Source organism: Coregonus lavaretus (genome assembly GCF_964263955.1).
Source record: "Coregonus lavaretus genome assembly, chromosome: 10".
Classification (NCBI taxonomy): Eukaryota; Metazoa; Chordata; class Actinopteri; order Salmoniformes; family Salmonidae; genus Coregonus; species Coregonus lavaretus.
Window position 1 is genome coordinate 58,476,585 of NC_139997.1, and position 27,789 is coordinate 58,504,373.

The 27,789-nt window shown below is 44.9% G+C and overlaps 1 protein-coding gene across 1 annotated transcript in view; it reads left to right on the forward strand.

Moving 5' to 3' along the window:
• Window positions 1-7,065: 7,065 nt before the first annotated feature.
• Window positions 7,066-27,789, forward strand: part of srrm3 (serine/arginine repetitive matrix 3) — a gene marked incomplete at both ends in the record, with an annotated part of 51,712 nt that continues 30,988 nt past the window's right edge. Inside the window, one exon of the mRNA XM_084169902.1 lies at window positions 7,066-7,355. Within this exon, the coding sequence (XP_084026028.1) occupies window positions 7,066-7,355 (290 nt within the window). The remainder of the gene's footprint in view (window positions 7,356-27,789) is intronic.

The window sequence follows — 27,789 nt, forward strand, 5'->3', positions numbered from 1 at the left end:
GACCGCGTCCTCACAGTGTGTGCTGACCAGCTGGCGGGCGTCTTCTCGGACATCTTCAACCTGTCCCTGTCCCTGTCCCAGGCTGTAGTCCCCACCTGCTTCAATGAGACCACCATCGTCCCAGTGCCCAAGAAAAACAAGGTGACATGCCCAAATGGCTATCACCCCGTCGCACTCACCCGGGTCATCATGAAGTGCTTGAAGAGGCTGGTCGTGGCCCACATCAAGGCCATCATGCCAGGACACTGGACCCACTCCGATTTGCCACATGCTCCAACAGAACCACAGAAGATGCCATTTCCATCACTATTCACACGGTCCCACACATCTGGACAAGAGGAACACCTACACTACATGACCAAAACTATGTGGACACCTGCTCGTCGAACATCTCTTTCCAAAATCATGGGCATTAATATGGAGTTGGTCCCCCTTTGCTGTTATAACAGCCCCCACTCTTCTGGGAAGGCTTTCCACTAGATGTTGGAACATTGCTGCGGGGACCATTCAGCCACAAGAGCCTTGTGAGGTCGGGCAGTGATGTTGGGCGATTAGTCCTGGCTCGCAGTTGGCGTTCCAATTCATCACAAAGGTGTTCGATGGGGTTGAGGTCAGGGCTCTGTACAAGCCAGTCAAGTTCTTCCACACTGATCTCAAGAAACCATTTCTGTATGGACCTCTTTTTGCACAGGAGCATTGTCATGCTGAAACAGGAAAGGGCCTTCCCCAAACTGTTGCCACAAAGTTGGAAGCACATAATTGTCTAGAATGTCATTGTATGCTGTAGCATTAAGATTTCCCTTCACTGGAACTAAGGGGCCTAGCCCGAACCATGAAAAACAGCCCCAGACCATTATTCCTCCTCCACCAAACTTTACAGTTGGCACTATGCATTGGGCAGGTAGCGTTCTCCTGGCATCCGCCAAATCCAGATTTGTCCGTCGGACTGCCAGATGGTGAAGCGTGATTCATCACTCCAGAGAATGTGTTTCCATTGCTCCAGAGTCCAATGGCGGCTAGCTTTACACCACTCTAGCCGACGCTTGGCATTGTGCATGGTGATCTTAGGCTTGTTTGCGGCTGCTCGGCCATGGAAACCCATTTCATGAAGCTCCCGACGAACAGTTCTTGTGCTGACGTTGCTTCCAGAGGCAGTTTGGATCTGGGTAGTGAGTGTTGCAACCGAGGACAGACGATTTTTACACGCTACGCGCTTCAGCACTCAGCAGTCCCGTTCTGTGAGCTTGTATGGCCTACCACTTCGCGGCTGAGCCGTTGTTGCTCCTAGACGTTTCCACTTCACAATAACGGCACTTACAGTTAACTGGGGCAGCTCTAGCAGGGCAGAAATTTGACGAACTGACTTGTTGGAAAGGTGGCATCCTATGACGGTGCCACGTTGAAAGTCACTGAGCTCTTCAGTAAGGCCATTCTACTGCCAATGTTTGTCTATGGAGATTGCATGAATGTGTACTCGATTTTATACACCTGTCATCAACGGGTGTGGCTGAAATAGACGAACGCACTCATTTGAAGTGGTGTCCACATACTTTTGTATATATAGTGAATGTAAGAATGCTGTTCATTGACTACAGTTCAGCATTCAACACTATTGTTCCCTCCAAGCTCGACACCAAGCTCAGAGCCCTGGGTCTGGACACCACCCTCTGCAACTGGATCTTGGACTTCCTGACAGGCAGACCCTGTACTCCCTGTTCACCCACGCCTGTTTGGCTTTGTGCGACACCAACTCCATCATAATGTTTGCAGACGACACCACGGCTGTAACCCTAATAACCAACAACGATGAGTGAGCCTATAGGGAGGTGCTAAATGAGCTGGCATTGTGGTGTCATGACAACAACCTCTCCCTCAATGTCAGCATAACAAAGGAGTTGATTGTTGACTTCAGGAAGCAGAAGAGGGAACATGCCCTGATTCACATCAACGGGACTGCAGTAGAAAGAGTCAACAGTTTTAAGTTCCTCGGCATCCACATCACTAAAATATCTATTCTACACTACATTCCAAAAACGGCGACTCAGTCTATGCTAAATGTTTGTATCTGCCCAACAACTACCGATAAAAACTAGCCAGCGGGCTGAATCTGGCACATTTACACATTTATTTATTCGTCATTATCAAATAAACAAAATTGAGTTATAATTAGGGGTTATTCACAGAGTGTGGGTTGTGTTGTGTTGTGTTGTATAAGGTGTGATGTCAGCCGGATAAAAAATAAGCGAACTAAGCGGCTCGTAGTACAGGCTGAGGCAGCACCAGCATCTCATTATCTAGCCTGGTCCCAGGCCTAGTACGTGTGGCCGATATACTTCAGTCTGGAAAATGGAAAATGGAAAATTGCAAGCAACCTTCTTCGCCCTTGAAACAATGGAGAAAAATGTCTCCCCACCAGTAGTAGCTAAACTCAGATAAACTCCCCTGTCCCAGAGGAACAGGACTCACACACAGATAACTGTTGTATTCTGCCACCTTATCAGCCCCCTGACAAGCCTCTTTCTGCTGTGACTGTTTCATTAAACAAATTCAACGGTTTAGTTGTTAACTTGGAGAAATGGCCAAGACATAACTAACTGGATTGCTGCTGATATTTCTACATTTACATGATGTGTACATGTGGTGAAGTGTTCCCGTCACCATCATTATTGTAGACCCAACACCTGGGTCCTGTTGGGGCATTTCTGTGGGATTGGATCATCTGTTGTTCTCACACAGTTTTTTCTTTGACGTGTTCATTTTAATGTAGTTCCAATCTGTTGTTGTCCGGACAGACTCCGGTACAGAGCTGCAGGGAGGAGACATATGGAGTCAGCGTTGGAGTGTGTGTGGCCCCCCTTGGTGCTTCAATGAGATGAGGTGATCTGTTCTCATATAGATTCCCCTTTGACATGTTCATTTTGGTGTAGGTTTAGACTCAGTACAGAGCTGCGGTACAGGGTCATATGGTGTTAGTGTGTGTATATGTGTGTGTGTGTGTATGTGTGTGTGTGGGGCGGCCGCTCAGACATGGGCCACGGTGCATGTGATTAGCATTGTTAATGGCATCCAGCATCTAAATGGCAGGCTTATGTCAGAGAAAGACCCAGGCCTGGTCTGCCCCAGGCTACTGGCAACAGCAGAAGCAGTAGACTGATTGAAAAACAAGGAAGGATGCTGTTATTTAATGAAGACAGGACAACATAGGAAGATTGTCTTGTTGTTGTGTTGTCTACCTATTATAAAAACAGTGATGGTCACTCAACACAGTCACAATTTATTTACAGGTGTAGGATCTTCATTTGACCAGTTTCTCACAGCAGGAAAATAATCATGCAGCTACAGGAAATGTGAATTATTGTGGGAATTATAATTAATGGACATTTTTGTAGGGGTTGATACATTTTTTGTTAGGGCAAATGAAGTCTGAAATTTAAAGTGGAAATTGCCGACTTTAGAAGCCTTTTTAAACCTCGAATACACTACAAGTCCTGCTGTACAGGAAATTTCCTGCAACAACAGGGTGATCAAATGAAGACACCACATCTGTATTCTCATATCTGTCTTCAATGTCAGCCTGCTTGTCCTGTTCCAATCCCCCTCACCATACATCAATTACAGTTTTACCAAACAAACAGATAAGAGTTCATGTCCTCCTTGGAATCTTCTTCGGTGCAAGCGAGTGTGTGTGTGTGTGTGTGTGTGTGTGTGTGTGTGTGTGTGTGTGTCTGTGTCTGTATGTCTGTCTGTCTGTCTGTCTGTCTGTCTGTCTGTCTGTCTGTCTGTCTGTCTGTCTGTCTGTCTGTCTGTGTGGATGAGAGAGGACTGTCACAGAATATCAAGTGGTGGTTTACTGTAAAATAGATTCAGTGATGATTTCTCCTGCTGTCCTGCCACCTGTTCTGTTCTATCACACCCACACACACACACAAACATACACACACACACACACACACACAAACATACACACACACACACACACACACACACACATACATACACACACACACATACATACACATACAGTCACAAATACATACACACACACATACACACACACACACACTCACATACACACACACATCACTCACACACACACACACACATATTCACACATATTCACACGCCCACACATACACGCACACACAAACATACACACACACACACACACATACATACATACACACACACACGCATGCATACACACACACACATACACACCACTCACACACGACTCACACACACACACAGTTAACAGAGTAATGACACTTTGAATTCACAGCACAGCTTGTTTACCAGCGCACAGCACCCCTCTCTGACTGCTGGAGCTATAACTTTACCCAGCAGATCACTATAACTTTACCCAGCAGAATCAGAGACCGAATCAAGACTCACTGTTGCCTCTCAACAACAAAATAAACGATATAATGCTGTTTTACCCAGTCAGTGACACACCAAAAAACTCAATTGGAGGTTATATACGCAACATTCATTACACTTGAAGAGCTTCTTTCCAAAACGCTATATATCCATTTTCAGAAATGTTCGTAAATTAGATTTTATTGAATAAAGAACTTATGAAAGAGATTGGAGTTTATGTTTTTTTTTTTTTTTAACACAGATGTGAAAAATTGGTGGATATAGCGTTTTGAAAGTAAACTCTTCACTTGCTGCAGTCTCTCGTGATAGACTTTTTCCATTCAGTGGTAGCTGACCAGCAAGCACGCGAGATTTGGTTCTGGGTGCCAAGATTACTCACTGTTGCTATGCTCATTGTCATTGAAAGCTAAAACAACAGAGCTTTGGACAGCGATTGGGCACTCAGAGAGGAGGGTCTACACTGAGTCAGAGAGAATCACGTCATCCTCATCCCCTAACTCTCCCATCCCAGGCTGATCACTAGAAATAGACTTCTATTTCGGACGTTTGAAAAGGTCCTGAGAACGTCGATATATGCCTTCCTCTGTGCCCAGCACTGGCGCAAACTCATGATGCTCAGACCAAAGTGTGCTGCTCTGACCACTGCGTCACGGCAGTTCACAATGCTCTAGCAAGCCGGGAGAATAATTGATGATACTTGTTTTTGGCCATCCCCAAACCATAGCCCTAACCTTGACCACTCGTAATTAATACCTAAACTTAACCCTTTGAGTTGTTTCTGTTTTAACCCTGTAACCACTCGGAATTAATGCGTCAAAAATAAACATTCATCCATAATATGCAACATTTCGAAGTGAAACTATGAGATCTTGTTGCCCATCCTCCCATAACTCTCCCATCTGTGACAGTGATAAAGTGCCTTGGCTGGGCTTTTCTGACTCCTCAGTGAAAAATGAAGCCATTAGTTTTGCAGGGCAGACCGGTGCTGGTGCAGGGAGGGAGGACGGGGAGGGAATGGAAAGCTCACGTGCATCACACAGTGTGTGTGTCGTGTGTGTGTGCTCTTAGGTGTCACACGCCTGCACCACTAGCCTATCGGTCTCAATCACAACCCCAGCCTGAGCCTAGCCAGAACAGGACAGCATTCAGACGTGGAAATGTATACATCCACTTGTATTGTGAATTGAACTTTGGTAAGTCACATTGATACTTAAAGACATGCTCTGGAACTTTGGTAAGTCACATTGATACTTAAAGACATGCTCTGGAACTTTGGAATTAGTCTTACCTCAATTAACCACAAAATCCCTAGTTTGAAAGCGACTGTTTTTCTGGAAGCTGTGCTGCACCATTTTCTCTACATTTCGACTTACGTGGGCCAGCCCCCTAGCAATTCGAGTTCTAGCCAATGAGCTTCAACCCCTCGCCATTTGAGTAGCAGCTAGCAAGATAGCTCTGCTCGAGCGAGAGCAATAACTTGGTGCACTTATCTGCAAAATGTTCGGGGACCACTTTTGGCTCATGAGCGCTGCTTTCAGAACTGCTGGCTAAAAAGTAGACTAATGTACAGGAGAATCTCTTTAATACAGTAGTTGAATCTAGCTTTTTGACTACAGCATAGCGATCCATTTTTGTTTATATTCAGTCTTGCGTGTGTGTTCAACACATGTCCAAACGTCCACATTGTCCTGATGCTATAGTGTGTATGAGTTCTTTACAATGTCCACTCACTGCAGGCTAAGCCAGGGCCCGTATCCACGAAGCATCTCATAGTAGGACTGCTGATCTAGGATCTGTCCATACAATCGTATTCATTATGATCTAAAAGTCTAACTTGATCCTAGAGACTCTTTGTGGATACAAGCCCAGGTCTCTACACAGTATGTCCTGAAGGAAGTCATATTTCCCCACCTCTCTCCTCTCCAACTCATCTATTAGGCTATACTTTGTTTATGTGACCTTGATCTACAGTGTGTGTACAGGCACTGTCACGAGACGAGGGTGTCCTACAGGATAGATGTGTCAGCTACTGTAGTGCTGATGCATGGACCAGAGGCTGCTGCTGCGGCTGCTTCTGCTGGTAGTGATGCATGACGGCATGTGCCTGCGATCCAAAATAACCCTGACTGTGTGTGCGCGTGTGTGTGAGAGAGTGTGGGGGTCGCTCAGTTAAGGGAAAAATACTTCATCCTGTCCAGAGATGTAACCATCAAAACTGCCGCAGCAGCAGCTCACTTTTCTGTGATGAGGAATACAGTACAGTGTATTATTTGTATGGTTGGCTTAACAGTATGTGTTATGAGGGCTCAAGAAGCTAAAAGGCTGAAACAGATAATGAGGGGCTTGTTAGGAACGTCCAGGAGCAGCCTATTGTTTGCCATCTGGTGAGACTGAGAGTCGTTTAGATAAAACCCTCTCTCACCTCAGGAGCCTGCCATCCCAGGATCTATTACGCTTATAACAGGCTGCGACCTCCGACCTCCCCCTAATCATCCCCCACCCCTTATCTTAACATACCTATATTAGCTATTGTGAGTTGGAAATCCATCCTTATACATCCTTTATCTCTCTCTCTCTCTCTCTCTCTCTGTCTTTCTATCTATCTCTCTCTTTCTCCATCTCTCTCACTATCTCTGTCTCTCTGCTCTGTCTCTCCTCCTCTGTCTGTCTCTACAGAGCGTTGTGGCCATGTATGATGGGGCGAGAGTGCCTTCCCCCCAGGACAGTGTCAACGGTGTGCCCCCTGCTGCCGTGGCCCTGGCAGGAACAGATGCAGGGTCAGGCGGGTCAGCGTCGGTGCCCACCCCGGCCGTGCAGCCCAAGCCAGAAGAGGAGGATGGGCCTGAGGTGGAAGAGGAGGAGCCCAGACCAGAGCCTGTCCTGGTGAAGAAGGCCCATAGGGAGATCCTAGACCACGAAAGGAAGAGGAGGGTGGAGCTGAAGTGCATGGAGCTGCAGGAGATGATGGAGGAACAAGGGTGAGTTAAGTATGGAGGGGTACAATACAAACTGGGTTTAGATTTGGAGGGATACACCCTTGTTTTTTTTTTGTTTTTGTTTTTTTCTGGGTGTAGATCAGCTTAATATTGCAGATAGATTGTAACTTCCATCAATGTAATTGTCTGCATCACTTCCAATCCCCCATGGTTTTTATATATATACTCCCCTTTATTCCTTTTCAACCCCGCCATCCTTTCCCTACTTGGAGTAAATTAGTGAACAACAATGCCCAGGGGTACGATACACACTGGGTTTAGATTTGGAGGGATACACCCTTGTTTGGATGGGCTCTCATCTAGACACACGCTGGGCTAGTTTGGTAGGAAACACAGCATGGGTGTATGCCTTGGTTAATGGAGAATTTTACATTGACAGGAATACACATTGGAATCTTAAAAAGCCATTTTTACATGCTCACTACAGGTTACATGATGAATTAGACTCCTGAAAATATTTAGACATCCAGATGCTCTAGTATGGAGAGAGAGAAACCAAAGATAAACACAGCCTTCAGGTCCTACCCTTTAATAATGATCTATCATGCAACATTTGATGCACATTACCATTCTAATCGAAAAAAATCTCTGCACTAAAAGAAAATGACAACAACAGCACTTCTTGCCTCCAGTCAGTAATGGCTGCCAGTCAGCCTGAGCCAGAGAGCTCTGAGAGTCATTGAAGGACACAGCCACTCTCATTAGCATGCTATCACTCCTCCAGAGCTAAATGAGAGAGAGCCTTAGCGATACACTAACAGCTAAGAGGTTGGCGCTACGCTAGCTAAACTACTACCACAGTGGATTTGTGTGGTGACTGGCATCTGCTCTAATCCTCCTTAGGCCCTGGCTGGCTGTGGCTCATCCATTCAGCCTGGCTGTGTGTGTGTGTGTGCGTGTGTGCGTGTGCGCGTGTGCGTGTGTGTGTATACAGGCCTTCAAGGCAGAGACTTCAGGCTAGCAGAGCAGCCTCATGGAGGCTACACTAAACAGGGCTTCCAGGGACAGACTTCCCCAGTCTAACTGCGACAGTAATTAATAAGGAGTAGTGTGACCTTGTGTCTGGCTGTGAGGGGTAAACTGAGTTTTCCTCTGAGACGACTGTACTGTACGCAGCCCTGGTGGAACTCACAGAGGTTTCACGCTTCACATTGTTGTGTGAATTAGAAAACGATTGAGCCTTTTCATTTCTGATAGAGGTTTGCTGTGAAGTAAGTTATAGCATCATAATGTTTATGATGGTAGACACTTAAACCCAGAGATATGGCTATTATTTATGAATAGAGATTTTGGAGGACACAGCAGCTAATGTTACTGGATGGATAGCAGTATGCAAAAATGCAGACCTGGGAATAAAGTTGCCTCAGTACAAAGTGTATGCTACTCCCAGTTAGCAGCAGGGGTGTATGTTTGAATGGTGGGATAGGATATTCATGTTCGCTAGTACTGCCAAACAGTATTTTTAACAGAAATTGGATCATCATGCCTACAGGAAACAGTGTAACTGTACAGCACCCATCAAGAATGGTGGATCATTCTTGATACACACTGGAAACTGTAGAGCATGAAAAACCCAGCAGCTTTGCAGTTCTTGACACAAACCAGTGCACCTGGCACCTACTACCATACCCCGTTCAAAGGCACTTAAATATTTTGTCTTGCCCATTCACCCTCTGAATGACACACATACACAATCCATGTATCAATTGTCTCAAGGCTGAAAAATCCTTCTTTAACCTTTCTCCTCCCCTTCATTTACACTGATTGAAGTGGATTTAACAAGTGACATCAATAAGGGGTCATAGCTTTCACCTGGATTCACCTGGTCAGTCTATGTCATGGAAAGAGCAGGTGTTCTTAATGTTTTGTACATTCAGTGTATATTCTCTGGCAGCTGTTTTCCAGTGTTTAGAACGGTCATTCAAACTGTCCTTTAGGGGAGTCACAGTGAATAGATTGGGTAACATGAGATTGGTAGTCAGGTACCAGCTGCCTAACGGTCACGCTTAGGTGTATTGTATGAGAAGTGCAAGTCGAGCCCTAACCCTAAACAGAATAAAGGGTTTTGATGTACATCCCCCCTCCTCCAGCGCAATGAACTAATCCATGGCTCCTGCCTGGGGGATCTAGGATAAGTAGGGTCGGTTGCGTCTTAGCAACATTATTATATGTGCCTCTGTCTGGAACCCCCTTTGCTCCCCCTCCCATCCCTGCCCAACAGTAAGCAGCCAACCACCCTCCCCTCCCAGCCCCCCCTCTCAAGCCCCCCAGCAGTGAGGAGCCATGCTGGGCTTGGCCTCAGCCTCATTAGGGCTGATAAGTAATGGCGGCTGGAAGGCCATGCTGGGCTGGGCCAGATTGATGTGGCTGATAGGGAGCTGGCTGCCTGGATGTCAGGAGCAGAGGATAGGAGAGCGGCACCACTGCCATCTGTCAGGCAGGGAAGGGCCCAGTCTCTCTGGGCTCCAGGCGGTCCTCTCCAGCCTCTGGACTAATTGCCTATGGTTTGGTAAAGGGGACATATGTCCAATGGAGCGCCCCAGTGACAGCTATTATAAAGGAGAATCCCCTGACTACCAGTTTGTTTGTTAAGCATGATAGAGCCACGTGTTTTTATCCCAGCCCATACTCCTCCACATTCAAACAAGGCCCCTTTAAAAGAAAAAGAGAGGGAGGGATTGGGGAGGAGGGGATAAAGGGATGTAGAGAGGGATAAAGGAGAGGGATGAAGGAGAGGAGAGGGAGATGGAGAGGAGAGGGAGAGGAGAGGGAGATGGAGAGGGAGATGGAGAGGAGAGGGAGATGGAGAGGAGAGGGAGATGGAGAGGGAGATGGAGAGGGAGATGGAGAGGAGAGGGAGATGGAGAGGAGAGGGAGATGGAGAGGGAGATGGAGAGGGAGATGGAGAGGAGAGGAGAGGGAGATGGAGAGGAGAGGGAGATGGAGAGCGAGATGGAGAGGGAGATGGAGAAGGAGATGGAGATGGAGATGAGATGGAGAGGAGAGGGGAGGGAGATGGAGAGGAGATGGAGAGGGAGATGGAGAGGGAGATGGAGAGGAGAGGGAGAGGGAGATGGAGAGGAGAGGGAGATGGAGAGGAGAGGGAGATGGAGAGGGAGATGGAGAGGGAGATGGAGATGGAGAGGGAGATGGAGAGGGAGAGGAGAGGGAGATGGAGAGGAGAGGGAGATGGAGAGGAGAGGAGATGGAGAGGAGAGGGAGATGGAGAGGAGAGGGAGAGGAGAGGGAGATGGAGAGGAAATGGAGAGGGAGAGGAGTGCAGGGCTCAGGCATTAGAAGCAATTAAAATGGTGGCAGGAGTCTGTTTTCATCTGCTAGTGGATTAAAGCCAGCGGGTCACCCTCTAACCTCCCAAACACACACACACACACACACACGCGAACACACACACGCACACACACACAGGCACCCTCTAAATCCATGGTCAGGGATTAGAATAAAGTGACAGGTTGTATGCCAACCCCCTAACCACCCCACCCCCCTCTAGCAGCACCCCCACCAGCAGTGCACCATCTCTCCTTACCTCCCTCCCTCCTCCCTCCCCATCCAGGATGTATTAAATCAGTGGATTTATAGTCTGCCATGTGTGATAACCTCACAGCATCACCCTGGCAGCCAATTAGAACAGCCAGGCAATTAAAGGAGGCTGCTCATTAAGCTATCTGAAGGATGCCAGCCTCCCCCATTTACTGGTACTAAAGGCTTCCGCATGTTTCGGTTCGGCTGACGCCTAGCCGAACGAGTGTGCTCGCATACCTTCGATCTTCGCTTTGAAAATACATTTGCTTGAAAAACTAGAAAAAAGCGGCAATAGTGCTGTTTGTCCATCTTGAGACGCCATTGCCAGTATACACTTCCTCAGAATAGTCAGAATGAATCCAAAATTCATTTGGACATTTTTGCCAAGGAGATCTTAGTCGTGCAATTTTACATCTAACTAGGATGTTTCGTGCAGTATTTCTCAAGTAAAATAAATGTCATTAAAACAAGTCGTCTTTGAATGACAACAAACACTTAATTGAAGAATCCCTACTGTTGACCAATCACCGATGAAGGGGCATAGACTTCGGCTTCCGAACTTCGGCTTGCCTCAAGACATTTCTTTGTGTGCACAAACAGCCGAAAGAAACCTTGCCGAAGGCCAAAACAAATAAAAACATCACAAATGTCATCATTATATACAGTGAGGAAAAAAAGTATTTAGTCAGCCACCAATTGTGCATGTTCTCCCACTTAAAAAGATGAGAGATGCCTGTAATTTTCATCATAGGTACATGTCAACTATGACAGACAAATTGAGGAAAAAAAATCCAGAAAATCACATTGTAGGATTTTTTATGAATTTATTTGCAAATTATGGTGGAAAATAAGTATTTGGTCACCTACAAACAAGCAAGATTTCTGGCTCTCACAGACCTGTAACTTCTTCTTTAAGAGGCTCCTCTGTCCTCCACTCGTTACCTGTATTAATGGCACCTGTTTGAACTTGTTATCAGTATAAAAGACACCTGTCCTCAACCTCAAACAGTCACACTCCAAACTCCACTATGGCCAAGACCAAAGAGCTGTCAAAGGACACCAGAAACAAAATTGTAGACCTGCACCAGGCTGGGAAGACTGAATCTGCAATAGGTAAGCAGCTTGGTTTGAAGAAATCAACTGTGGGAGCAATTATTAGGAAATGGAAGACATACAAGACCACTGATAATCTCCCTCGATCTGGGGCTCCACGCAAGATCTCACCCCGTGGGGTCAAAATGATCACAAGAACGGTGAGCAAAAATCCCAGAACCACACGGGGGGACCTAGTGAATGACCTGCAGAGAGCTGGGACCAAAGTAACAAAGCCTACCATCAGTAACACACTACGCCGCCAGGGACTCAAATACTGCAGTGCCAGACGTGTCCCCCTGCTTAAGCCAGTACATGTCCAGGCCCATCTGAAGTTTGCTAGAGTGCATTTGGATGATCCAGAAGAGGATTGGGAGAATGTCATATGGTCAGATGAAACCAAAATATAACTTTTTGGTAAAAACTCAACTCGTCGTGTTTGGAGGACAAAGAATGCTGAGTTGCATCCAAAGAACACCATACCTACTGTGAAGCATGGGGGTGGAAACATCATGCTTTGGGGCTGTTTTTCTGCAAAGGGACCAGGACGACTGATCCGTGTAAAGGAAAGAATGAATGGGGCCATGTATAGTGAGATTTTGAGTGAAAACCTCCTTCCATCAGCAAGGGCATTGAAGATGAAACGTGGCTGGGTCTTTCAGCATGACAATGATCCCAAACACACCGCCCGGGCAACGAAGGAGTGGCTTCGTAAGAAGCATTTCAAGGTCCTGGAGTGGCCTAGCCAGTCTCCAGATCTCAACCCCATAGAAAATCTTTGGCGGGAGTTGAAAGTCTGTGTTGCCCAGCGACAGCCCCAAAACATCACTGCTCTAGAGGAGATCTGCATGGAGGAATGGGCCAAAATACCAGCAACAGTGTGTGAAAACCTTGTGCAGACTTACAGAAAACGTTTGACCTGTGTCATTGCCAACAAAGGGTATATAACAAAGTATTGAGAAACTTTTGTTATTGACTAAATACTTATTTTCCACCATAATTTGCAAATAAATTCATAAAAAATCCTACAATGTGATTTTCTGGATTTTCTTTCCTCATTTTGTCTGTCATAGTTGACGTGTACCTATGATGAAAATTACAGGCCTCTCTCATCTTTTTAAGTGGGAGAACTTGCACAATTGGTGGCTGATTAAAAACTTTTTTTCCCCACTGTATGCACAAACTGTTCCGAACTGTTTCGTATGGGAAGCATGCGGACGCCTTCAGGGATGTACCGTAGGGGGGTTTGGGGGTGGGGGTTATAGTAAATTATGGGGTTTGAGTACAGGAATAGACTGGCTTGGAGCCTGGCTGTTTTTGAAGCAGCATGGAGGCAATCAGTGGATTTTATGCAAGTCTTGGTCTCTCTCAAGATGAGGGGATGAGGCCCATCACTAGGATCTATCCTCTTTCTGGTAATGATGTCACAGTAGGTGGAAGGTCACACCATCTCTATGGGGAGCAGTCATTGTAAATGTTGGCTCTCATTTGTAAATGGACATATGTATATATACATGTTCACTTCACCAGATGGCTATATATGAATCCAGGTAGGGTAGGCTATATATTTATGCTAATTTCATAGTACACTGACTAACTGATACTCAACCAAAGTGTTACTCTCTTTAACAGTGTGTTTTAGGGTATATTTATGCTAATATCATAGTATATCTGACGAAATCCTGTACGGAGCCTTCACCGTGCGCTGCCACTTTAAGAGCGCCCCAGCTGTCAGGAAGGAGGATGTAAATATGCCTCTCCTACCTGTGCGCGTGAGCTCTCGGTCTGCGCGGCAGTTTTCAATGTGCGTGCAACTCATTGCAGAAGCCTCTGTAATTTCCGGTGTGCTTAGATTATAAAAGTTCTACGTTAGAGCGCCTGTGTTGTTGCTCTACTCCCGACGTGCCCTACTAGTTGTGGCCATTCAAACTTTGGAACTTTGGAATACTAGCAACATTGTGAGCCTGGAATAGGCTTACAACAGCTAAGACCCTCGCGCCCTCTTTTGCTCTCTCACTCTCTCTCTCTCTCTCTCGCTCTCTCTCTCTCTCTCTCTCTCTCTCTCTCTCTCTCTCTTTTTCTCTCTCTCTCTCTCTCTCTCTCTCTCTCTCTCTCTCTCTCTTTTTTTCTCTCTCGCGTCAGTGCATTCCAGTTAAGCAACTTCTCTCATTGCTCTGCACCCCCTTGTTGTGTTCAGTGCGGTTGGGAACTGTAAATGCATTGTGATTGACATTTGTGTTAAAGGGAGCTTTTGAGAATATTTTTGATTATCTTTTTGAACTGAATTGATTGGTTTATTGTGGAATTATAGTGTATTGGCCTAAGAGACTTTGGGACATTTAAAGGCCCTTTTTATTTTGGACTACGAATACACACAAATGCATGCATCAACTCACTCTTCACTCTACAGATTATTGCAAATCATCTCATGTTGATAACTGGGTTCTTTATTGTCTGTTGCCTTTATGGAATTGCCTCAGAGTTGCTCTAATCATTAATATTGTATGAGATATTATTGGTTGGTTTAACCCTGTGCTGTGACTTGTGTTTATATGGTGTGTCTTAACCATTATCTCCACTGGCTATCTGGTAAACAGGCTGCACTATAGGCAGTCTCTTCTGCTGATGTGTGTGTGTGTCTGGTAGTGGTAATCTCTCTATCAGACTCTTTTCACATCGCCAGTGTAAATACCTGCCTGGCGCCTGAACATAAATCTGTATCTTTACCCCTCTAACAACACTGCTACTGAACGGGCACCTGAACAGCTGTTCTCTAAGGACCAATGGATAAACACTACACACACAAAGTTGCTGAATCATGTATTTTATTGGAACCCCATACTGTGTCAATGTGGACACGCCCACTGGAAATTATGACCGATGGAGAAACAGTGTAATGGAGTTGGAGAGCTCGGTCCTTTATCCCCAGGCTTCTGGCTCGCCTATAACCTCTCCACAATTACCCTCCCCTTGTCCTCTTCCTTTTACCCTGCCCAGACAGACTTGGAGCGGTGTCTCTGAGCTCACTGGACAAATGGAACAATAATGGACACACACCATGAACAATTTGACAATGCAGGAGAATGCCATTCTCAAACTTTGTGAAAGTGTGGAGGCCCTTTAGAAATGAAAATAACGCCAAACTGTTCAGAGACAGAAGTATTTGCAAGATTCTCTGAAACAGGATTTAAGGGAAAATGCAAGAAACTAGTCATGGAACAAAACGGAGAGCAGAGGAGTCAGCCTCTGTTGTGAAAGAAGTGTGTGCTCACCTGAAATATGTTATGGAGGACATGAAGAACTCTCTCATAGGTGAAATGCGATTTATGATTGAACAATCTGACATCTGGAGGACCTGCATCAGGAGGTGATGCAGTGGTTTTCTCTTCTGGACAAACCCTCTGCACCTCCCTCTGTATCTACCTCTACCGCTGGCTCTGCCGTTAAGGGAAAAGTAACAGATAGCGCTGGGAAAACTCTTCTGAAGAAACTCTTAAACAGCAGAACTACACTACACCAAGACCCCCTGCCACTGTCATGCCTGCTCTAGAGAGCTCCCTCCCTATCAAGCTTCTTTTCCCCACTTTTGGCAGCACAGAAGATGATGTTGATCGTATGCTTTTCCTATCTAAATGTAATGATTTCCTTTCTCTCCGGCCCCTTACTGACCTGAAAGTTCTTGCCACCCCTCCGCAGTGTTCTCCATGGTACAGCAAGAGACTGGTGGGAGGTAGCCCATGAACAGGTGTCAACATGGGAGGAATATGAGGATGAACTGGCAGAATGGGTTCGTACTAGAGTCCAGGGTGAAGCAGAGCCAATACCGGACTTTGCCTTCTCCTATTGAGTTCTATGTAGGAGATGGATGGCCAATATTACTGAGCAGGAGATGGTCAAACTCATTCTCAAGAACATTATTCCACACCTTACCAGCCAACTTCGCGAACGTTAGCAGAATGTGGAGGATCTGGTGCATCTTCGGACACAAGAACCTCACCTCCAAACTCAAACCCATGTTCCCTCATCTCAGTATCCCAACAACTCTCCTGGGGCTAAACCGTCTCAGCAGTTTGATGTGCTGGAGGTGTAATGGCCAACATCCTCCAGGTTCCTTCCCTCTCTATGGCCAGCGTCAGGATGCAGAATAAGCTCAGAAAGGACAGGCGTGGTGGCTTGCATTAGTTTGAGTTGGCCTCAATGCCATCCATGAAGCCTTCAGACAGCTCACCTTGCTGTCTTATTCCTATTTCTCAACAACTGCTGGTTCCCCTGACTGTGTGGAACTATTTTGTAGCCATAATGGACACAGGAGCAACTTACACCCTGATGCAGGCACCCCTGTGGAAAAAATAAGAAGCTTCGAACCTGGGAGGGAGGATCATTGTACTTGGCCAATGGAGACACGACCAATCCCTTGGGCTGGACTGATATGGAGATAAAGCTGAATTATCAGATAATCACCCTTCCTGTGGCTATTCTTCTAGATCTGTGCCTTGCGTTTGCTGTGGTCCTTGGCCTGGACTTCATGTTCTTCAGTGGACTGACCATTCCGATGTCCGAACTATCCTATCGACTGTGCTCTGACCCTTCCCTGCCTCATCCATTTCAGCCTGGCAATGCACTGATTTCACGCTGGAGCCTGCAACCCTATCTAGAATCCCGACAAGGCAAAGGTGAAGACCACAACAAAGACAGAGAAAATACGAAGAAAAGACAAAGACAGAGACAAAAAACAAGTTCCTACAGTGAAGACAGAGAATCCGAGTTATCTCACTGATTACAGCAGCCATACCCCCCCCCCCCCCCCCCCTCCTGTTTCAGAGAGCAAAAGCAAACCTGATGCTGATTTCTATGCTGATTTGGACATGAACGGTGAGGTCTATAATCTTACACCCGGCCCAACCACAGTCTTCAAACACAAAATCTACACCCGGCATGAAGCAGCGCCCCTACAGGTTGTCCCCCGCCAAACTGACGATTCCAATGAACAGCTCAAGAGCACGTTGGCTAATTGCTTCGGGAACCTTCCTTTTCCGGATGGGTTTCTCCAGTTGTCCTGATTCTAAAGAAAGATGGTGGATATCGAATCTGTGTGGACTACAGGAAGCCAAATGCCATTACCGAAAGCGATGCCTACACTCTACTGAACATCAATGACCAACTGGAATTTCTCGCTAGAACCACCATCTTCAATAATCGGGATCTGAACAGTGGATATTGGCATGTGGCAATGGATCCCGCCAGCCAGGACAAATCTGCCTTCGTCACCCCTGCTGGTTTGTTCTCCTTCAAAGTCATGCCTTTTGGTTTGAAGAACGCTCCAGCAACCTTCCAAAGGCTGATGGAGACTGTGCTGGGAGACCTGAGGGGAAATAATTGTGACTGACCGCCTTGATTCGGTCTTATGTAGCAAAATTTGAAATTGTGTTTTTTTACATTGGATAAAAGACACAGAGCTACAAAATTGTATATCATACACTGCATTTAAGGGAACAATGGCAAAGTGATTCTGCTTTGAAAATTGATAAACTTGTAATCTCACTTTTGAGAAAATGGCCTTTGAAGGTTTTGGTACCTAGTGAAGAGCTCTTCTTTGTCTCCACCCATTCAGCATCGTTCACACCCTCTTAAGCTTTAGCCCCACCCATCTCGTTTTGCTCTCGGCGCGTTCAGAGCGCACATTGGACACTCTGGCCGATGAGTAGGGTTGATCCGAACATTCGGACCTCATAACGGCAGTCAAGCACCGAAGCTAACTGGCTAACATTGGCTAGCTTGCTATTTACTTTCAGACACAAAATTGGGATTATGGTTCATCGTTTACCTCTGGATAACATGAAAACAGCCTAACAATGTCATTACGCTTTTCTGCCGACGATTACTGACACCGGCCATATTCAACTGGTGTTTTGCGTTCATAAATTCATCAGTTATTCTGCGCTTTGGCATACTCAGACTGAATTTACAAACGCACCCAAAATGGTTACTTGCATAGTGGAGTATTTTGTTAAGACATGTAGCTAGCTAGCTAGGTAAACAATGAACCTAGCCAGGTAAACAACGTGTAAGATCATACACGTCACATAAAGTTAGCTAGCGAGCCAGCCAGCTAACAGTAGCTAGTTAAACAATGAACCATAGTGCCAACTCATGTCGTTACTACCCAGCATGAATCTGCTGGTAGCTAACCAACCAGGTTCAATCTTAGCTAGCTAACATAAGGCTCTAACTAGCAAAGCAAATGGCTCTGAGATACGAATAATAACCTCATACACGTAACGTTAGCTAGCAAGCCAGCCAGCTAACTTTAGATAGCTAGCTAACAGTACACTTTAACTTGAAATAAAACCACTTTCTGTCAAAATTAGAAAAGTGTAATATCTGAAAATGTAGCTAGCTAGACTATCTTACCCGTATACATCATGCATGATGGACGCATCTCCCTGTCACGGATGCCATGGTTGCCCTTAGTTTGAAGATGTAATCCGGAGACAGGTGTTTTCGCCATCTCTTCAGTTATCATACTCTAATTCCACTGATTTCAAAACTTGATCCTCCAGAAAGTGGAGAGCAACACTTATGCAGCTCCACTACACAATATATATATATTTTTAAACTGTGTTAGACAGGATTACCTACACATACTGACCAGCTCAAATAGACAGAAGCCTTCTATATGGCAGACCAATCCAAACTCCTCTCTCGGCGTGTCCAGCCCACTCATTATCTCAGCCAATCATGGCTAGTGGGAAGGTTGCTGTCTTTTTCTGTGGCTTAACCAACTAGGCACGTAATTTAACAATTGTATTCGTATTTACAGATGGCATACAAGTTTGTTATTAAGGCACATGAAAGTTCACATGTTCCAAAAGGCATTTCTGCCCCAAAACGCATTTTGATAAAAAAAAATTGATCTCCTGTGAAGTAGTGACCCGCGACATATGCCTAGTTTCCTGAAACGAGTCACAATTGTCTTGTGTACCTGGATGACATCATAATCTACTCCTCCTCTGTCTCTGCTCATCTGCAATACATACAGTCCATCTTCAAAAGACTAAAGGATGCTGGTGACTGAACTCAAGTTCCTTGGTCATGTGGTCAATGCAGAAGGTATCCATGCAGATCGAGACAAAGTTGCAGCAGTGCAGAAGTTCTACTTGGAGGCAAAGGTCTTCACCATTGTCACAGACCAAGCTGCCCTGCAGTGGGTTCTGGCATCAGGCAAGACCAACAGCCATTTCGTTCGCTGGTCTATCAGACTCCAGAGGTTTGACTTCTTCATTGAGTACCGCAAAGGAAAACTGAATGTTGTACCAGATGCCCTCTTTCGGATTACAGAGGCCGCCACTGTCTGTCCTCAATTGTGCAGCACTTACACCACCACTAAGGGTCAGGATGATTCCTTCCCTCTGGATGATGATAGTGTGTGGAGAGCACATCAGACTGATGCCGCCATCATGGAGATCCACAAGAGTCTGTCTGAGGAAGACTCGAAGAGCCACTTCAGTGACAAGTTCAGCATAGTTCAGTGTATCGAAAAACTCCAAGAGGAGATAGGACACAGCACCCAGTACCGTGTCTACATCCCCTCTATATTGACTGACCAGATGATCCAAGCTTATCATGACAACCCAATGAGTGGCCATCTTGGAGTTTTCAAAATCTACCGATGATTACAGGAGGTGGTGTACTGGCCAGGCATGTGGGTGAATACCAAGAAGTTTATACAGCAGTGTGATGTCTGCCAGAGGTACAAACCAGACATTGGCAGACCTTCCGGAAAACTGCAGCAGACCATTGTGAATCATCCCAATGAAACGCTGGGAATTAACCTCATGGGGCCTTTCCCCCCCAAATTGGGGGACCCGGAACAAATTCCTATTGGTGGTAGCTGACTACTACACACACTGGGTGGAGTCATTTCCACTCCGCAAAGCCACTGCAACGGCCATTGCTCTCATTCTGCGAAGGGAGATCTTTACCTGATTCGGAATTCCGGATCATATTCTCTCTGACCTCAGTTTACCCTCTCGGTCAGGTTGGTCTGAGGATGGCAAGCATAATTCCAAAGTTGTGGAAAAATGGCTTAAGGACAACAAAGTCAAGGTATTGGAGTGGCTATCAAAAAGCCCTGACCTCAATCCTGTAGAACATTTGTGGGCAGAACTGAAAAAGTGTCTGCGAGCAAGGAGGCCAAAATTCACCCAACTTATTGTGGGAAGCTTATGGAAGGCTACCATAAACATTTGACCCAAGTTAAACAATTTAAAGGCAATGCTACGAAATACTAATTGAGTGTACATAAACTTCTGACCCACTGGGAATGTGATGAAGGAAATAAAAGCTGAAATAAATAATTCTCTCTACTATTATTCTGACATTTCACATTCTTAAAATAAATTGGTGATCCTAACTGACCTAAAACAGGGAATTTTTACTAGGATTAAATGTCAGGAATTGTGAAAAACTGAGTTTAAATGTATTTGGCGAAGGTGTATGTAAACTTCTGACTTCAACTGTAAGTATTCACACCCCTGAGTCAATACATGCTAGATTCACCTTTGGCAGTGATTACAACTGTGAGTCTTTAAGAGCTTTGCACACCTGGATTGTACAATATTTGCACATTATTCTTTAAAAAATTCTTCAAGCTCTGTCAAGTTGGTTGTTGATCATTGCTAGGCAGCCATTTTCAAGTCTTGCCATAGATTTTCAAGCCGATTTAAGTCAAAACTATAACAAGGCCACTCAGGAACATTCAATGTCGTCTTGGTAAGCAACTGCAGTGTATATTTGGTCTTGTGTTTTAGGTTATTGTCCTGCTGAAAGGTGAATTTGTCTCCCAGTGTCTGTTGGAAAGCAGACTGAACCAGGTCTTCCTCTAGGATTTTGCCTGTGCTTAGCTCCATTCCGTTTCTTTTTATCCTAAAAAACTCCCTAGTCCTTGCCGATGACAAGCATACCCATAACATAATGCAGCCACCACCAAGCTTGAAAATATGAAGAGTGGTACATCACTGATGTGTTGTGTTGGATTTGCCCCAAACATAACGCTTTGTTGACTTAAAGTTAATTTCCTTGCAACATTCTTTGCAGTTTCACTTTAGTGCCTTATTTTAAACAGGATGCTGTACAGGCTTCCTTCTTTTCACTCTGTCATTTTAGGTTAGTATTGTGGAGTAACTACAAAGTTTTCTACTATCACAGCCATTAAACTCTGTATCTGTTTTAAAGTCACCATTGGTCTAATGGTGAAATCCCTGAGCGGTTTCCTTCCTCTCCGGCAACTGAGTTAGGAAGGACGCCTGTATCTTTGTAATGACTGGGTGTATTGATACACCATCCAAAGTGTAATTAATAACTTCACCATGCTCAAAGGGATATTCAATGTCTGCTTTTTTTTTGTTCAATAGGTTCCCTTCTTTGCGAAGCATTGGAAATCCTCCCTGTTCTTTGTGGTTGAATCTGTGTTTGAAATTCACTGCTCGACAGAGGGACCTTACAGATAATTGTATGTGTGGGGTACAGAGATGAGGTAGTCATTCAAAAATCATGTTAAACACTATTATTGCACACAGAGTCCATGCAAATTATTATGTGTCTTGTTAAGCACATTTGTACTCCTGATCTTATTTAGGCTTGCCATAACAAAGGGGTTGAATACTTTTTGACTCAAGACATTTCAGCTTTAAAGGTTTATACATTTGTAAAAATTTCTACAAACATAATTCCACTTTGACAATATGGGGTATTGTATGTAGGCCAGTGACAATTTTTTTTAAAATTTAATCAATTTTAAATTCAGGCTGTAGCACAGCTAAATATGGAAAAAGTCAAGGGGTGTAATACTTTCTGAAGGCACTGTATGCTAATATCATAGTACACTGACTGATACTTGACCAATGCTACTCCTTATTACATTGTGTTTTGGGGATATTTATGCTAATATCATAGTACACTGACTGATACTTCACCAAAGTGCTACTAACAGTACACAGTAGCAGTGTGTTGTGGGGTGTTTTCCCAGGAAGTAATTGAGCTGTAATGAGCTTTTGCATGATTATTCCCTGTGGAGAGCCTCAGCCTTTCCTCAGTCCTCTTAATGAGGGACATAAACAAACCAACAGGGACACAGTACCTCACCTAGTTAAAACTAGGCTACATACTGCTGTATGCTGGCTGGACTTCATCCACAAAGACCTATAGTATCACCCACTTACTTAGTTAAAACTACTTAGACTGCTAGCTGGACTGAGCCTTGGCTAGCTCTTCCATCCACAGCACACTGATGGGCGGTTTTAGAAAAGCTGTGATAAGACTGAGGAAAGTGATCCTTTCACCTCCCTAGCCTCCTCATGAAGATAAGGAGAGTATTTGTACGCGGAGCTTCAGGGAAATGGTATTTGTTGTTTAAAGTAGGATTATACACAGACAGGGACAAACATGTATACACTCTTTTAAAAAAGGGTGCTATCTAGAACCTAAAACGGTTCTTCGGCTGTCCCCATAGGAGAACCCTTTGAAGAACACTTTTGGTTCCAGGTAGAACCCTTTTGGGTTCCATGTAAAACCCTTTCCACAGAGGGTTCTACATTGAACACAAAATAGTTCTACCAGGAACCAAGAAGGGTTCTCCTATGGGGACAGCCGAAGAATCCTTTTGGAACAGGACACACATGGGATATTTGCAGACGCCTTTAAACCGTATAAAGCCAATTTCATTACAGGAGAGTAGGCTATAGATTGTGTGCTTCATATCCAGAAACTCATGATATTGTATTCACTTTTTGGGGTACCAGGGATTGTATTTGTATTTCTCCCCAACACCTCCTCCAAGTCCTGACCTGGGTTCAAATTTACATTTACAGTTTTAGTCATTTAGCAGACGCTCTTATCCAGAGCGACTTACATTATCTTTTTTATTTATTTTTATAATGGCCCCCCATGGGAATCAAACCCACAACCCTGGCATTGCAAACGCCATGCTCTACCAACTGAGCTACATCCCTGCCGGCCTTTCCCTCCCCTACCCTGCGCCGCACAATTGGGTCGCCCAGTCGGCCGGCCGGCCGGCTACGACAGAGCTACTGGATTCGAACCAGGATCTCTAGTGGCACAGCTAGCACTGCGATGCAGTGCCTTAGACCACTGCGCCACTCGGGAGTGTGTGTATTTGGTTATTTGTATTTGAAATACTTATTTTCTGTGTATTTGAGTATTTTCAAATAATGTGGCCCGCACATTTGTATAATTTCCTATAAATATCATACTAAATTATTTGAAACTATTTTCAAATACGTATTTCCAAATACATTATTTCAAATATCAAATAGACCTGAGTTCAAATGCATGGAGTATTTCAATATTTGTATTTGGAAATAAATGTCTTTGAAAGTAATTGAAATACCCTAAATAGTATCTGAATCCAGGTCTGCTTAAGTCACTTAACATCCTGAAGACCTTATAAGGTTTACTTTAGTGGAGAAAAGAGAGGGGTGCTTACGCCTCGATCAGACAGACAGCGTCATTGCATCAATAATACATTCTGCAGTCAAACTTTTTTCATTATGTAATTTTTTTGTGGATATGTGTGCAAAAAACTTCAACATTCACCTTTTAGCTACTATTTCTGTCAAGTCTACGCATACAATTTAATGCATACGTTGGATAAATCCGACGTATGCACCACACAGAACACAGAACGCACTGCAACTGCCTCTGCAATGCAATGCTGCAAGGCAAATGCAGCGTTCCATTGGAAATGAATGTACTTCTGGTACCAAAACGCAATGATGCTGTCGGTCTGATCGAGGCATTAGACAGACAGGATGAGATAGATAAATAAAGGGAGGAATATAGCGAGGAAGTCTTATTAAAAGAGGAGGAGACAGTGGTCTAGCTACAATCACATTAAGTTGTATAGAGAGAGAAAGATCTTTCTCATTATGAAGAAGTCTTCTAAGGAGAGTGTTTTCCAGAGCCAAATAGGGACAAGCTCATTATAAATTCTGCATGGCTTTATCCCCACCAGGCAGGAGCGAGAGGGATTTACCAGGCTAAGAGCAAATAACCCGCTCATTCAATGTCACCAAGTTCAGCACTAACCTGAGTCCCAGACCTGTCTTGCCAACACCACGTGACAGTGACAGCAAATGAGTTGGCAAGACAGCACAAACAGATCTGGGACACAGGCTATAGTTGCCTGCCCTACGTGAATCTGCTTTGGACCATCCAGCCACCGTGTTTATTCCCCCAAATGTTGTTCCTATTGGTCAAGGTCTTAGTGAGGATGAGCAATCAGAAAGAGAGGCAGAGAATTGGTGCACTGTCATGTCATCCACTGATCTGCTTATCCTCCTAGAGCTGCTGCTGTGTAGGTGATGGAGAGGGCAGCTTTGTGAAGAAATTCAGTAGTCTCCTCTCTCCACACACCTCTCTCTCTCGCTCTGCTCTCTCTCGTTCCATCTTCCTCCCCCTCTCTCTGCCTTTCTCCACTCTACAGTATAAGCACATCTCACTTGAACATGTGTGACTTTATAATGTATTATTCAATTAAATTCCTGATTAAAATGTATCCTCCACATGAGAGTTGAACCATTTCATTATGAAGTTGTTGCCGCTCTTTTAATTTGGTCTCTGAAATAGAAATCCATTTCTCTGTCCCTCTTCACCAAACCCAAAGCCACGCAACCTTACTAACTTCATCAAATTGGCACTAAACTTATTGCACAAGTATTGATGGCCACTGCCTTTGTCTGACATGTGATACGGCTGCACCTGGGGATGTGAGTTGAGACATCCTGTCCCTATCCTCATTCCCCACTCCCTCTAATCGATGACTGGCAGTGTAAGAACAGTCTCTCTCTAGCCCAGAGACAGATGTTTTTTTACATTGCTTTGACAAAACTGACCTTGTCATTCATGCCATTAAAGCATATTGAATTTGATTTCCCTGAGCCCCTAGCTAATAGAGACTCTTTCTCTCTCTAGCTACTGTGTAATTACTTCAATCAGGCTGTTTAATCGAGGTGATTTGTCAGGGCTGTGCTGGCCGGGAACAGGGAGCCAGTCTGTGAGATATACAGTATGCCCCAGTCGGTCACTGTGACTGTGTATGTTGAGGGCAATGGGGCTGGCAAAATGGCCCCCATCTCATTTAGCGTCTCTATCGCTGCTGACTCTCTGTTCTCTACTGTATGGACACATTACATTTTACATTTACATTTTAGTCATTTAGCAGACGCTCTTATCCAGAGCGACTTACAGGAGCAATTAGGGTTAAGTGCCTTGCTTAAGGGCACATCGACAGATTTTTCACCTAGTCGGCTCGGGGATTAGAACCAGCGACCTTTCGGTTACTGGCACAACGCTCTTACCCACTAAGCTACCTGCCACCCCACATACACATACTCACACACACAACCTCTCCACGCTCAGGTTAACATTCATTTAAACAGGTGTGTGTGTGTGCGTGTGTGTGTGTGTGTGTAAATCAGTGACGTTTAACCCCCACAACAGCACTAATTAACAGACAGGATCAGAGATGTGAAGTTTGGCTGCTCGTCCACTAATAGCCCCTGGGAAAAAAACTAAATACGTCACCATTTATGCACATTGATTTTGAGTTTTTAATAGATTTTTACCACTCTAATGCAACTCAAAAATCAATCTCGCATCTGAGAGACCCAGAAAAGACAGATTTTGTTGCGTTACAGAACTGTACTGAATCATTCCCAGTAGCTATTTGTCTGTGTATGGGCTCTAGTTTACCATGGATACATTTAGATTGCTCTTTTTTAGAAAAGAGGTGTACCCCTGCACATTGACTCGGTACCGGTACTCTTTGTAAATAGCCTTGTTATTGTTATTTTATTTTGTTACTATTTCCTATTTTTTTCTTATTTGCCAATTTATCTTTTTTTAACTCTGCATTGTTGGGAAAGGGCTCGAAAGCATTTCACAGTAAAGTCTACACCTGTTGTATTCGGCGCATGTGACAAATAACATTTGATTGATCTTTGTGTAACTGGTGGGAAATGGCTGGCTAGTTAGCGGTGCGAGCTAGTGGCATTTCAATCAGTGACGTCACTCGCTCTGAGTCCTTGAAGTAGTTGTTTCTCTTCCTCTACAAGAGCCACAGTTTTTGTGGAGCGATAGGTAACGATGCTTTGAGGGCGACTGTTGTCGACGTGTGCAGAGGGTCCCTGGTTCAAGCCCAGGTTGGGGCGAGGAGAGCGACGGAAGGAATACTGTTACATTTGTGTCTGAAAAGAAGAGAGAAAAAATATTAAACAAAATGCACAACCTCTGCAGAGAGGCCTGGAATCTTCTGGTCAGTAGATCCACAGCACATCAACCTCATCCCCAGTGCTGTTGTAAAACCACGGCCATTACACGCACCGTTAAGCGTATGCCCACCCTCCATGGTTAACCAATCCCCTCAGACCATCCCGCAGGGTAGACCAATCAGGGAGAACGGAGGGCTTGCTGTCTGACTTTAGGCTTGGCTGCGCAACAAAATCACGTGAGAGGAATCCAGAGAGGGGAGGAAGAGGAGGAGGAGGAGGAGGCAGATGAAGAGGGGGAGGAAGAGGAGGAGACTGTCGTGGAAATTCGAAGTCAATCTTAAATTAATCATTGTTCATTAACAGCAAGCTGTAGAGGTCACAGTCAAATTTAGATGCATAAAGGACCGTTCTGAAGTGAGCTCTGCCGGGGCAGTCCCGTTAGTTCTCTTTTATACTGCTTACACAGACAAGTTATATTTGCATGATTTAGCTTAGTCATCATTCATAATTAATTCATCATTAACGTTTGGTTCATGCATGTGACCGACCAATACCTCACAAGGCTTCTTTTCTCCAAGCTGAGACCTTGAAACTGAGGTATCCTTTCGTTCTCAAAACAAGGTTCTGGGCGTACTGCCAAATTGCAGATACTGATAGTGAGTATTCCTTCAATCAGTCACTTGCATGAACACAGAAATTGGTTCTTTGAAAAGCACAAACGTAACATTTTCCATCACAAGACGGTGGTGGAGGAGGCCAGGGGAGGAATAGGAGAAGAGGGGAGGAGGAGGACATTACAGTACACTATAACCATCCGTTCAACAGAGCTTTTATAGCTTAGGGTTGTGAGTCTGACACTTTGTTTATGTCTTTACACTAGTTGTCAGTAAACAGAGCGAGTGTCAAGCGTTAACATATCTCAGCCTGCTATCATCAGGACAGTGAAGTGTGAACTAAAGCCAAGCATTTTGTTGTGGTGTGGGAGATCTCTTCTATTTTAAGGCTTTTCATCCCCTCCCTCTTCTTATAGCACTGTCAAGGCACAATAGGGTAGAACACACTGTAGAGCCCACACCCAGACATAGTATAGATATGTCTAGTGACTACAGTGATGCACACAAACACAGTACAGTAACATTACCTATGGGGCAGCAGGTAGCTTAGTGGTTAAGAGCGTTGTGCCAGTAACCGAAAGGTTGCTGGTTCTAATCCCCGAGCCGACTAGGTGAAAAATCTGTCAATGTGCCCGTGAGCAAGGCACTTAACCCTAGTCGCTCTGGATAAGAGCGTCTGCTAAATGACTAAAATGTGGCTGACAGCCCTGCTAGGCTGAGAAATTGCTATACAGCAGGGAGTGACTGGGGTGGTGTCTCACACACACAGAGATTACAGTAGAGCAGGGAGTGACGTCACACTGGGCTGTTTCTGTTCTGTCAGACCTCCCAGACCACTACCTTAATCTCCTGTCCCTAGCCGCGGTACTGGGCAATTCTGGG